The sequence below is a fragment of the Acanthaster planci genome, linkage group LG03 (genome assembly GCF_054643075.1).
Source record: "Acanthaster planci isolate LZ-2023a linkage group LG03, COTS_SCS, whole genome shotgun sequence".
NCBI classification, from domain to species: Eukaryota; Metazoa; Echinodermata; class Asteroidea; order Valvatida; family Acanthasteridae; genus Acanthaster; species Acanthaster planci.
This window is the reverse complement of record NC_141779.1, coordinates 23349539-23363987: the sequence shown is the minus strand read 5'-3', so window position 1 is coordinate 23363987 and position 14449 is coordinate 23349539. Positions and strand designations below refer to the sequence as shown.

The 14449-nt window shown below is 41.8% G+C and overlaps 1 protein-coding gene across 7 annotated transcripts in view; it reads right to left on the bottom strand.

The window, feature by feature from the left end:
* The window catches only part of LOC110973060 (uncharacterized), a 33700-nt gene extending 19251 nt beyond the window's left edge, over positions 1-14449 (bottom strand). For 2 of the 7 annotated variants that reach the window (XM_087134397.1, XM_022223520.2), the window contains exons 1-10: positions 14240-14449; positions 12174-12320; positions 10574-10732; positions 7889-8020; positions 6564-6944; positions 5094-5273; positions 3189-4205; positions 2625-2742; positions 1972-2123; positions 585-770 (exon numbers count right to left, since the gene is read on the bottom strand). In XM_087134397.1, coding sequence (XP_086990523.1) covers positions 585-770; positions 1972-2123; positions 2625-2742; positions 3189-4205; positions 5094-5273; positions 6564-6944; positions 7889-8020; positions 10574-10732; positions 12174-12275 — 2427 coding nt within the window. In that variant the 5' untranslated portion in view covers positions 12276-12320; positions 14240-14449. Of the gene's footprint in view, positions 1-584; positions 771-1971; positions 2124-2624; positions 2743-3188; positions 4206-5093; positions 5274-6563; positions 6945-7888; positions 8021-10573; positions 10733-12173; positions 12324-14239 lie in introns of all 7 variants that reach the window. The other 5 variants (XM_022223516.2, XM_022223518.2, XM_022223517.2 and 2 more) reach the window with 4 other exon arrangements.

Genomic DNA, 14449 nt, shown 5'->3' with positions numbered 1-14449 from the left:
TCATTTTGTGACTCATTTCTTCTGTTCAAGCAAGCACGGTCACCATCTTTACTATTACCGTAGAAAATTTCACAAAACGTGTTTATTTCACAAAACCAACCCCGTGTACTGATACAGGCTGGTTCGACGTAACACTGACTCACAAAAATGATTTCCGTGGCTAAAGTGATTCTGAACACAAGAATGGCTTCTTTTGCAGCCCCAAGTTATGTTGACTTAATGCACCTTTAGTACTTAAGCATGGGTAAATGCTATGCCAAGGTCAGCTGAGAAACAGTCTGGATGTTTGTACATTAGCTGACTTGAGCACTACGATCAATTTAGCTGAAACCAAGTGCGGTCTCGATATTGTTGTCTTGATGGCTCTGTGCTAGAGTGATGCAGTCAGTTTCCATTCAAGCATGTAAGTTTGCTTTATAAAGTTACCTTAGCCATTGCGCTGGTTAATATTCCTCAGATCCTCAATGTGTTCTTTTTAGCAACAGCAATATGATTGTTAGCAACAAGGGCAACAGGTTTCAGGTCACGCACGTGGACAAGAGCACAATGCCTCTTTGCACACATACTACTATTCTGAATCTAACCATGAGTTTTTCGGCACTTTTCTTAAACTCGCTCAGCTCAACAAGCTTGGTCTCGACACTGACCCTAGACTTCATCTCAGCGTCGCGGGCGTCCTCTGCTTCGCAGAGCCGCTCCCTGAGATGGGACAGCTCTGCCGAGAGAGCATCCATCTTGTCCTGTTGCTGGTGGTCAAATTCTAGCTGATTCTAGAAGGCAGGGAACATTTCGTTCAAGACAGTTAATGACGCACAGCTGCTTGGAATATGAAGCTATGAACACAAGGACTTGGCTTGGCATTCATGGAGATGCCAAGCAGACAAACTTTGCTTTGGCAAATAACTTGATAGGCAAGAAATCCGCTAAGAACTGATTGCATTGTACATTGCATGCCAGTTTGGTTGGTAACCTGTTTTGTCAAGTAAACATTTTCCATGCTTAGCCATTTCTGTGCTTCGGTGCTACATTATCATTCCTCATATCATATACATGTAAAGTCACAGCCCCCAAAAAATCATTCACCTTACGCTACTGTAGTTTATACATAGGCTACTCACTGGTAACCAACAGTCAGGTTACGAATGTAGTAAGTACATGTACTGCGACAAGTCAAATTCATGCAACTGGTCTGCACTGATAGGGCAATCATATGAAACTGTGACAACTTAGGCATGGGCTTCGAGCTGGACTAAGAGAGGGCATTATTTCCCTAGTAATGGAGTCTCCTTTCAACTAGGAATGCAAGCATTGCAGTCGCAATTGATGGGGGATGCTTCCACTCAAGGGGTATAATAGATGGGGGCTTTAAATTCAAACATTTTGTATCACTTTGTTATGGATAAGGCTCAGGTTACTCACAAATGTCTTAAACCTGGCCATCTATGGGATGGAAAGCATCCACAATGTTATACATGAAGTACTAACCTGTCCATATTTTTCTCTATAAAGACTTGACCAAGAAAGTGAGTTGTTTCTGCCTAAACTGTCTAAAGTAATCCCAAGGTGATCAAAAGATAAAGAGACATTTCACAGATTTGGGTAAATATTTTGCAGACCAATTTTACCCCTCAGTCACCTGAAGTGAACAAATGCAAACTGGAGTTTGTTTGTTTTTATAGACCACTATTTGCTTACAACTTGTATGGTGGCCAAAGTTTGCAGAAATATCACCTATTGGTTGGTTTTCAATTTATCTCCAATTCATTCAAAATTGAGTTTTAAATTGGGTCTTATTTTCATTTCGTATTTAGTCCATGCATTATTATCCAGTCTTCTGATAGCTGCCTGGGATTTTTAACACTTAGGGAATTATTCTTTCATTTTTGTACCAATGGCCAACATCAGTTTAGGCAGCCACTTGTTGGGAAAACACGACTGTGACGACAAAGGAACAGACCCAACAGCTCCTACCTGGTCTAGCTTAGACTGCAGTTCTTCCACCTTGGTCTCCACTTCAAGCCGTTCTTGTGACTGAGTCTCAATCATCTTGCGAAGCTCGTCTTTCTCCTCACAGACATTCTTGCATTTGGCTTCAAGATTACTCAAGGCTTCTTTCAATGTTACTACACGGACAGGTATAAATCAAGTAATCCGTCACTACACAACTGTGACACACCACAGTGAATAAAGACTTGCGTCAGTTTAAGACTTTTCTTTTCCGGCATATTGTCTTCAAATTGTCTTTGCAATCTTCAAAAATGCTCAGCAAGTTTTGATTGGAACTGTAAGTACAAGCACGACATTTTATCTGGTAAGTCAGGGTGGTAAGACCTCTGCGGTCCGGGATCAAATCTGGCTCGGTCCACATGAGGATTGGGTTTTCAGTCCCTAGCTGAGTCCGTGGGTAATCCCCAAAACATTTATCCGGGGTTTTCCTCCCACCTCTAAAACTGAACATTACTTTATTGTCTTCTTCACTCATGATCATCCTGTAATTGGTTTTAAAGTGCTGTTGGATGGCCAGATATAAATAACTACAAATACATTCTATTTGTCGTGTGTAATCCTCGACCTCTGTGATCTAAGAAACACACAGCAATCTCAAAACAATTATCTGGACTCACCAATTTGAGCAGTGTTCTCCTCAAAGTCCATCTGCTTGAGTTGTAAGTTTCCCTTCTCCTCTTCTAACTCGGCGATCTTGAGTTTCAGGTCACTGAGTTCCTCTGCCATGGAATCCGCCTGGGTGATAAGGATACCATGTGCATGTGCGTGTGAAGAGAAAAGACATGCACAGAAGCGCAGTAAAGTATACTGGGCCTTAACCTCTGACTGCTGTAACAGGGTGATCTCAAAGGTTCAACAGTGGATTTTATGGCATCGTGCTGTGTCCTGGATACATGGCAACTTTGGAACTAAGCAGATACAATGCTTTCCTTGTACTGACTGTTAAAACTGCCAACACACAAAAAACCTTTGATCACTGTTGCATCCTGCTGCATTTAAAAAGAATCTGGAGTTCGGGGGAAATTTTTTTTTCAAATTCAAGAGAGATATTTCAGTTTGAGAAAGAGAAGAATAAGGAAATATTAAGTGGGGAGAAAAACAGGGAGACAAGAGGGATAAAGTTGAACATGAAAACAGCAAAATGCTGAGTGAAAGGAAAAACGTATCTGACAGATGGCTACCTTTTTAAGTTCTTCAAGATCTTCCTCGAGGGACTTTATCTTAGCTTTGGCTTGGGCTTTTACTTTCATGAACCTGGCCTCTGCCTTCTTGTTCAGCTCCTTCATCTCCTCCTCATTCTGTCTGATCTGTTCATCCTTCTTGTTGAGTTGCTGCTGTAGTCTCTCAGTTTCAGCCTGTCTCTCTTCCATCTCTGCTTTTTCATGTGCCAACTGGCCCGATCTGGTTTGATCCAGTTCCGTCCTGGTTTGTTCTAGTTCTGTCCTGCTCTGGGCCAGTTCTGAACGGGCCTGCTCCAGGTCTGACTGCATCTTGTTGTGGTTCTCTGTGAGCTCGACACACTGTGTCCTTGCCTGATTGTAGGCAGTCTCGTACTCCTGTAGACTTGTTTGCAAAGTTATCACAGCATTTGCCTTCTCTGTTAACTCGGTCTCGTGTTTCTCCCGGATGTCTTCAATTTGATTTTCTAGGGTTCTTTTCTCTCTCCTCCAACCTTCTTCATGGGAGGCAAAGTCCTCTTGAAGGGTTTGCAACTGATCCTGATAAGTCTGAAGTTTCTCAGTCAGGGATCTGATGGTGGTCCCCTGCTCCAGGAGCTGCTTCTCCTTCTCTCCGATCTCGCCTTGCAGCATCTCCAAGACACGAACCTTCCCCGCAAGGATCTCCTCGGCTTCTTGGCATCTCCTCTCCAGGGCCTTGGTGGCAGCATCGTTGGAACTCCCCACCAGCTGGGACACCTCCCGCCGGTGTTCCGTCTGTAACATCTCCAGCTGGCCTTGCCGCTGCTTGGCCACGGCCCGCACCTCCGCCATCATCTCTTGGTGACCGCGGATCAGCTCTTGCTTCTCCGCTTCCGAGCGCTGCCGTTCCACCTCAAGAGTGGCATCCCGCTGCTCAAGCTCTGAAGTCAGCTGGCTGATCTTCTCATCTGTGCCTTCCATCTTCTCACGCATGTTGTCAAGCACTCTGTTGAAATCAGCGATTGCTTGCTCCTTCTGCCGACACTCTGCTTGTAAGACCTTCAACCAAAAACACAAGCATTTGATACAGACAGTTATTTTCATAACTCGTTGAAACACCGAGTGACCCATTTCAATGACAGAATGAGTACACCTTTATAGAAATTAACCCTTTGGAATCAAATGTTGGACAAGAACTTTGCCACAAAATACACAGCAAACTCAGCAAAGGTTGAAGTGCAGAGCAAACAGACATCTCTTAACATGGCTCGAACAACTGTGGGTGATGATGTTCTCTGGGGTGACATTGCTGGAAATAATGGTTGCAGTGACAGACTGAAAATCTAGGTGAGAGACGTAGTAGTGAATGCTGCTGGATTTTAAAAATGTGATGAGGTGAGCTTACATGTACACAAACTTTTTTTCTCTGCAATTTCTGCTATAGAAACACGGTCAGTTTCAGTACCCATATTTTCTCCAATCTGAAACTTTAAAACTGTGTATTTCCTCACTTTAAAAACTAGGTCTTTAAAGTGAGAGCTAACAGAATCAGCTGACAAAAAAGCAAACAAGTGTTCAGATAACATGACGGGGAACAAGACAAACAGGTGCGTGAATGAAGCATGTGCTAACTGGCAGGTAATATAAAACATGAATTCACACAGACATACACATAAAAGAAAAGTTAGCATATTAAAGTGCTTAGCATACATGTAACCTGCAGGAAACTGAGAAAATAACCCCAGTGACCCTCATTCGCTATTCAAGTTGTTTCTATGGAACACTTATTACATCCGCCAAAAATCCTTCACGGTGCAGGAAACCAAACCAGATTAACAAAGAAAGATGGTGGCCAGAAGCTTGGACCAAGAGCAAGACTGGTTACAGGATGCGGAGTGCGGAAGAATTTAGACGGAGAGCAGTGTACCACACCAGCACCCAACCAACCTGAATGACCTTGTCCCGACCCTGAATGACCTCATCTTTATCCTTAGCATGCTCCTGCAGTTCATGGGCACGTTGTTCAAGCTCTAAGGCTTTACTGTTCTGCTCCATCACCATTTTATCTTTGTAGACAAGCTGGGCATAGAGTTCCTTAGCCCTGGACGATTCTTCATTTAGTTGGTCCTGGGAAATTTGGGGGGGTGGTGAGGTGTCAACTGGCAGTATTTTATCCATATAAAAATGCACATAAAACAGAAGTTGTGATGCCAGTTGTAGGCGGATAAAAAATGAAGAACAAATTAACAAAGATCTCAAAGGTTTCTTAATCAATTACATTTTACAGGAGAAAAAAGTATCCAAAAAATCCCAAAGCCCCTAACAAAAGTTAATTCAATATGGGTGCTTCATCCACAAACAATGAACACAACAAACTCCCTGCAAGAGTTTAATATGGATCACAGTAAACTTTTTTTCTATCAGAACATCTTATGAAATACTGAACTCAGTATTCCATAGAGTACCGAAGTGAATATGTCACACGCACAATTAGCGTGTAAAAAGGCATTAGTGCAAGAACCAGCGCGTGAACCAACACGTGTGCGTACTCCATTCGTTTGTACTGCACTTTCTGGTTCACAGTGACGTCACACTTCGGTGCTCTATTGCCTGCATTTTATGTCCTTCCAAAATCCTTTCTCCTAAACATTATCTGACGTTGGAGTCAAAAACAACATGTGCCAAGAACTCTAACCATTTTTGTTACAAACCTTCCTTTGACTTAAACACACTCGTTTGATTATGAAATGCGAACCAACCAGCCAACACCAGCATGCTCGGTGGTGACATGGTAAGACATCTGCACTTGGCAAACGGGAGGTCATAAGTTCGAATCCCACCTGGGTATGGCTTGTAAAGTTTCTCACAAGCCCTCGCACAACACCTCTCAAAATACGCTATTTCAGAATCAAATCACCAGAGCCCACAAACGTTGGGTCACAGTGTGCTACCTTGTCAGCAGAGGCACTGAATTTTTCAGACTGAGTATTCATGGGTTTTATTGAACTGGATGGGTTGTTCAATTTTCCCGAATAACGAACCCTTCAACTTACCACACGAACTAGGACAAGTACTGAGGCAGACATGAGGGTGCAGGTGGCCTAGTGGTTTAGGTTTGAGACTCCCAACTAAGAGGCTTTTAAGGGGTCTGAATTTAGCTGCCATACGTTTTGGCCTTAGGCAAGCTGTGCATTTAACCCCCGCTTGCCGCTCTCTACCCAGGAGTATAAATGGATATGGGCATTAGCTGGAAGGCAACCTACAATGGCCTGGCATCCTATCTAAGAGGGGGGTTCACAGTTGTTTCATGTCAAGGAAACTGGAGATAAACACTGGCCTGATAAGCAAAAACCGCTTGGGAGCGACTTGCTTTTTCCCAAGTTGAAACATGGAATGGTTGCATGCTATCACACTAACCTGTAATTCCTTTATCCTTGGACGGCTCTCAGATGCACCCTGGTCAGCTTCATCTTTTCCGGTCTTCCCACTGCCCGTTTCCCTGCCCACCCCGCCACTCCTCAGTGCCTCAATCACCGCCTCCCTCTTCTCGATGATTCTCTCCTTCTCCAGCAGCTCAGCCTGCAGCTTCCGCTCCCCGTCCTCCATCTCGGTGATCATCTGCCCCTTTTCGGCCAGCTGCTTCTCTCGGGCATTGATGACAAGCTGCTTCTCGTTTACTGAGTGCTCCAGCTTCTTGATGAGTGCCGAGTTCTCTGAGAGAGCCTTCTCACTCTCCTCTAGCTTCTTCTTGAGGACAATGAGTTTGCCGCGAGTGGCTTGGTCATCAGCTCCATCAGTCTGCCAAAAAAAAAATGAACCTTTTAAGACAAGAAGTAAAAAGTTCTTATACCTGCAATCTATTCACTTGGATTTCCTTGTGTCTTTGAGCACAAAATGTACAGTTGAGGACAAATATCCTCTTTCGCAGAGTATGAAATCTCAAAATTTGATCCCTCAGATGATAAAAACCACTGCAAAAATCACATTTTCTAGTGTAAAAGGCATCACTTGCTAAGAACAATAAACGTTTTTAATTCTGGTAGTTTTCTGATTAATAATACAAATTTTGGGAAAAGTAGATAGCTGTATTGGATAGTCAAAGTAAAGATCTGTCATCTTGTTTGCAAGGAAAAGACGTCCTTTGAAAAACAGCAGTTTTTGTTCAGTTTTTAACGTAAGACCAACAGCAAATGCCGGAGGAAGAAACAGCCTTAATCGTTTTTGGGCTTAGTTAGAAATCTGCTCCACGCGAACCACTCAGTGTAGCAAGATCCAACACGTGGGACTGTTCCAAGCTCCAAAAAGCCTCCAAGTACCACTCTGCCAACAACTGTACAAGATCCAGCAGCATCGAGAATTTGGATGGTAATCAGAATCCCTTTAGGCACCATTTCAAACTTCTTATCAGGTAGTTGTCGGACAGAATGGTCCGACCGATACATTTATTATCGGTTGGCTATCACGTGAAGTGTTCTCAAGTGGCCAATTCTAACCGATAAATGCCTCTACATTGCATTACTCCCAAGGCTATGTGGTTTCGGTGGAGCAACACCCCCCTCCATTATTCACTCAACACAAGTCACTGTTATTATTTATTTATCAGTTGGATGGCCCTGTCCAACAGTTAACCGATAGGAATTTTGAAATGATGCCTTAATTCAAAATCACATTTCTGGTGGCCCGATGCAATGAAAATACAAGTTATCCTTAAATTACACCACTAGATTTTTTTAAATACCTACTTTGGCACTTGAGCTTCCTTCTTCTCCTTGTGCATTAGCTCCTCCTTTCTTGAGTTCTCCGATCTGGTTAGTTAGCGATGTGATCTTCGCTTTTGCCTGCAGTTTGAACTTGGAAAACTTGGCATTGCTTTCCTGAAAGAGAAAAAACGGACAGCTAAGTTGGGTTAAAGTCTAGCAGCTACCAGACCTTACCATGACATGATATTATTGGAATTAAGTTGATTCTGAAAGCAATAACCAGGGGTGTGAGTGGAACTTTAAAAAAAATTGCTGAAATCGTGAGCGCAAAGCGCGAAGCATATATGGCGCAGGGTCCGGGGCCCGCTTCAGGGCCCAGGGAAAAATTTGAAATGTTCCTGTAGATGCTCTGTGGTACATTTTACAGCCTCTTGGTGCAACGGTTGATCTTTGTTTTCATGCAATTTAGGCTACGCATATTTTTAATTTTACATTTTCTCCATATTTGGCTGACCAAAATTGTAAATATCTAGGTATATAGAGTGAGTTGGCCCTTTTCCCACCTGATCTAACCACGTTTTCAAAATTTTGATTCTTTAAAGAATGTACATTGGATGTCCATTCTTTTGGATTTTCCCAACATGGATTGTGTTGCTTGCCCATCTACTGTGTATTCCATTTATGTCCATTTCCATGGATTTTTAACTTGAGGATCAGTCTTGTCGAAGACTGTCTCCAAGTCAGAGCCTCTTTGGACAACTGCACATTTGTGTTGCACTGACATTTCGATGAGTTTATGTCCAAAAATTGTATGATAGGCTGTACCAAATGATGCAAAACCGTCCAATAATGCATGACACAAACACTTTGTGCACCCCGCGTCAGCTGTCACAAAGCCCTCTGTCAGTGAAAGCAAAGTTTCTTAACCTTTTTTCAATCGCAAATTTAGAGTGAAATGTGTGCTACCACGAGTTATAGTGAACCTTGTTAGTCACTACTTCCGCTCGAGCAGAAACGGCTGTAACCAGTCCAACTGACACATATAAAGCTGACTCTTGGTAATACGATCTCGGGTAAGACGAGACTCTGGTTTAGACAAGCATATTTGCCAGTCCTGACTGAATTGTGCACATTCCCATGAGGGAAAAAATGTGTAATACGAGCTCGAATGTTACGGGATTTCGGTTTAAGACCAGCATTTTTTCCACACCAGTTGATTGCAAATCTATTGTTATCTGTCTATTTAGCACAAGCTTTTTAAAGGCAACTTGTTAATCAGCTGTTTGTGTCCAGTGCTGCAAGAGACGAACAATGGGTGTTTGCGGTTCCCGTAACCAACATAGGAATTCCTTGAGGCAGTTCTCAAACCGCCTAAACATAAGCGAGTGCCACCAAAAGTGCTACGATATTTAGGACAGTAGTGAACAAAAGAAATCATTCGTTTGATTCTCCCACCCCCCCAAAAATGTCCCCCCCAGGAAACTAATAAAAATTTGTTCCGTAACCAAACAACTGGCCCAAAGAACTGCCCACCCCAGCAGAAAATCGTTAACCCCCCCCGTAACATGATAATATCGCCCCTTCCGATTTTGACATTTCTATAAATTCTCAATTTAAGAAAATCATGACTAAACCATGGTTTTCAGTCCTAAAATGTTTAAGAAAATAATAATCACAAGTTTTGAAGAAAGAAGTGCATCTCTCGCAAATTATTTTTCACCAAACCCACACGCCTTTCCAAAGTAAAATTCGATATTCACCCTCTGCTGTCCACACCAAAAATAGCTGGTTTCCTCCCATTTTTATGTGCAACAAGCGCAGCTCTGGTGTTGGTTACCAACTAAAAAGTTAATGTACTTATGCTACGTGCGTGCATTTGGATCTCATCACGGTGTGCGGGGCCAGGGACACGTGATATGGCATCGCTCCAAATAAACATGACTGGTGGAAATTCCGCTTCCTCCATTTGAACGTTTTTCTTTATTACAAGCCTTTATTCATTAAACTGTATCTTATATAACATAACATTAGTTATGCATACTTGTACACATGTACGCTTTACCTACGGTCGATTGGTGATACATACGTTGAGCAGGACAGCAGCTTTCGCATAAGACGAGGTCCAGATAATACAAGGTAATTTAGTAAGTCCCAGGGCCCTCGTATTAACAAAAGTCGACTGTATATGAATATTGATATTTCATTGGTAGCCAATCACAGCATAATGACTGGATGGTCCGCGGACGCTGTTTACACAAGAGGCTGGCTCCGCGCTGAATAATGCCCCCAAAGAATTGTATGCACTGTATGCATGATGTTTCGCATGTACGGTAGATTCAGTCGCGTGCACTACGGAGCTCCAGTACTGTTTGATGTCTGAAAGAGGGCGTGCAAGGTTTGGCCTGGCCATCGCGTCATGTCGGTAGAAAACAAAACAGAAAATCAACACTTGTGCAAGGAGGAAAAACGAAGAAAATCTGGCCTGTCGATGGAAAAAACAGAAAAGGTAATTTGGCATATTCAACGAAAAAGCAGAAATCTGTTAAAAAGCAGAAATTTCACACCCCTGAATAAATGAGCCCAGGGTAAAGTGACAGATCCATTTCCAACCTGCTTTGGGGAGGAGCCTCTTGACATCATGGATAAGTTGGGCAAAGAGGAAAAACCAAAACCTTTGAAATAAAAAACATACTTAAATGTCCATGTAAAAGGCACTCAATCTCTCACCAGGAGTTGCTTGTCTTTCTGTCGTATCATATCCTTCAGCTGGCTCAGCAGCTTGGCCTGTTCGTTCAGCTGGTCTTGGACATCTGAGGAACTAGCAAAACTGGCGTCAGCTGCAGAGGCGAAGCTGGCATCTCCTGATCCTGAGGCAACCGAGGTGTCCTTCAAAATAAAAGTTGCACTGTAAATAATTTTTACTTTATATGTATTTTATATTTCTTAGACTTAAAAGAGAGAAACACCTCCCTCGCATGACTTTGGCAACTTATTTTCAGAGTTACCCTTATCGCTGGTTTTTGGTTTTTAATTTTGCCATGCTGTTGAAATTTTAGGCATCACCATCAAAGACCTTTATGCTTTTAAAAGAATTCAGAAAGTTGGAACCAAGCCAACAAATAACAGTTGATGCACAAAGAGTATATACTACAGTGTAATAAGCCTTTTCGCGAGTTAAATGTGAATACACTCTGGTACACTGAGTTATCTGATTGCACATAAACATAAAAATTTGAATTCCCCAGACTAAAGACACTGTTGCAACTATTTCTGGAATGGACTGGTTCCTTTGTGCCCTTCTTATCCATTGAAAACAGTGTATCAGTGCAAGGCGTCTCTCACATAACTAAGCAAAAGTTTGCCCTGAATCACGAGGTATAGCAACGGCGTCTTCAGTACGGAGAATTCTAATTGTTATGTTCAAGTGAATTTATAGAACTCAGAGAACCAGATTTCATTTAAATCCAACTCTCAAAAGACCAGAGTTGGAAATTTGGAAGCCTGTCATTGTAGTGGCTCTACACTCCTGGGACCAATATCTTAGTGCTGCTTAAGCACAAAACTTGCTTAAACGGAAAAAACTTTGCTTAATAAACAAACGTGACCAGTTCAAACTCTATCCGATTGTCATGCTAACCCCAAAACAGCTAAATACAATCCCAGAACAATATACATCACATGGAGTTTGGGCTGGTTACTTGATTTATCGAGCAAGTTTTTTTCACGCTTAAGCAAATTTTGTGCTTAAGCAGCTCTATGAAATTGGCCCCTGGGTAGGTGGTACGCACACATTAAATGACTTTCCAACCAATAAGTTATTTTGATGTGCCACACACGTGTGTCAAAGACACGTGTAAATGCACTGTCACCACTATTACCGCATCCCCTCAGAATAATCACTATATATGTCCCAGTATCTCTCGCAAAAATGTCTGTATTGGGCTCATGGTCGACATCACTAAACTATGTATCTCTTGACCTGGTATGATGCTTTGAGGACAGCTGACAGCCAGTGTAATATATTCACAATACTGACAGGGCTCCTTGATGTTTCAAATAATTTAAGAGAATGAAATTTTGACAAAGTACAAAGACAGGAGGGCTGCTCCTGCAACCCTCCCGGCTGTCATTTTGCTTGCATATGACTCATCAATAAAAATAGCGATAGTGATCTCAACGCTTCATGAAATGATATTTCTGTTAAGCTTTGGAATGCATTTTCAACTTGTTGACCTCGATGCTAGTCACGTTTGGCTTTTCTTTTAGGCACTGATTGATATGACCAAACAGAAAAGGCAAGATTTCCCTTGAGAAAGGCCTTCCTTACCCCTTCTGATGTCTCCTCCAGCACGGATTTGTTGACGTTCTCTACCACAGTGTCCAGTCTGTCCTGCACATTCTGTGCAATGTTGGTTAGTCGCCCCCACATGATGGCAACGTTTGTTGGGTCTTCACCTCACTGAGGGGTTAAGATCTACTGGAATGAAAGACAACATACAATGACCAGATGGAGAGACGCACCGGGGGTCACAGACACGACAGACGGCAATGACAGGGATAAGAAGAATGAGACATTTGATCATTTCTTGAAGATTAAATCAATGGAGTGCAACCAATCAAATTTGGACTAATTAGGCTAAATGCCAATTGAAATTTGGACTGCACCGTGGAATTGGATTAACTCTGTACCCATCTCGAGATTGATGAACAAGTTCAAATAAGAGTGAGCACTTGCTGCAATCTTGCGTGATGTGGGTAAGCAAAAATATCATGAATTTCATTATTTTAATAAACTAGCCCTAAATGTTGATGTACCCTAAAATCACTTTTCGCCCTTAGTGCCTTATCACAACAATATTTTACCTCAAATTTTCATAAAAATACCTATATTTTGTGTCAAAATTCTTAATTGTGAGTACTGGCTCCGATGAAACTTTATTTTTTGATTTTCTGTTTTTTTTTCTGAAGTGCAAAATGAACTCTTTTAAAATGAGTCCAAAATACAAAAAAAAAAATTAAACAAACTTATGATTAAGGTAACTAGGCCTATAGATAATAATAATTTCTTAGAATTTATTAACTTTAAATGATTTCTTTAATGATCATGTTGAGATTTTCTGAAATTTTTTCAAGTGCACCATGCTAGTGAACAATCAGCTGAATTCTTGCCAAATTTCTAGACGCCGCCGTCTTTAGAATCCGATGAAATTTCATGACACTAAAACTGTTCACTCAGGTTCAACAGTATTATGAAGCACATAGTGCCAGCATCTAACCAAATTTGACTTTTTTCAACAAGAGGTTTGGCAACACTGTATGAGGAAAGTCAAGTGAACATTGAAGGTAAACAAACCTTCCCAAGCTCTACTGAGCGGAGTGTGTATTTACACTCCACTCAGTAAAGCTATCCTCCCCATTGCCCATATGACATCAAACTACATCCCAAACGTGCTGAATGGACTAGAGATAAAGGCATAGACATTTGTGAGGGCTAAGACATTTCATACGATAGAGATAGCAAAACTCCAGTTATGTGCTGTGTAACTTAGCTATCTGTAAAGTTAAAACTTTACAGTTCTGGAAGTAAAAGAAGACACGGTCACGATGGTGGGATTCTGTGTCATTTCATTCCATTTATTATTTTTCAGGGAATATAGGCCAGGGGTGTGAGTGGCCACTCAAAATTAATGCTGAAAACAGCTGGCAAAAAGCTGAAATGTAGTCCCCATACTTTAGTACACACCAGGTGTACAAAAGCTGATATTCGGGGTCAACATCGAAACAAAAAAAGCTGATTTCTCTCACCCCTGATAGTGATAGACACAGGGTACAAAGCCAAATAAACAACAAATTTAAACAAAATAAAAGTGAACTCAATTGCTGTCAGTGTCGAGAGGGCCTCCTAAAATGTCAACAAATACAAGAATAAATCACATACACTCACTGTAGAGAGATTTATACCTAGTATCTACTACCTCCCTTGCCAGTAGATTTAACAATGATTTGACTTTCCAGCCGATGTTTTCATCAGCATCAAGATTATCATTTAGTAGGCCTACTTGACAATTTGATGGCAAAAGTATGGTGGCCCTGGAAGTACATTGCCAATCGTCAATATTGACGTCAATATTTGTGACCAAATTCACAACTCGCTCTCTGGTCGAGAAATATTGCCGTCAATATTCGCGACTGAAGAGCAAGTCGTGAATTTGGTCACAAATAATGACGTCAATATTCGCAACTGAAGAGCAAGTCGTGAATTTGGTCACAAATATTGACGTCAATATTGATGACTGGTGATATGCTAGACAAAAAGTCTCATTTGTGCACAGGGCGTCAGGGGCATCAAATGTTGTCCGTAGGCTGTAAACTACACAAATCATTTAAAATTACCTAGCGGTAGCTAACACCACGATGTCCCTCCTGAAAATAACTGGACCAGCTTGTTAATTTCTTTATAAACCAGGCCAACCATGGAGGTAGAATACATAGCCTATGGCCTGCCAGTAATGTCATGAATGTTAACGTTAACCAGTCCACGTAGGCCCGCTGTACAACTAGATTAGACTCGACTGTACTGCACTGTCTGACTGGACTGTGTGA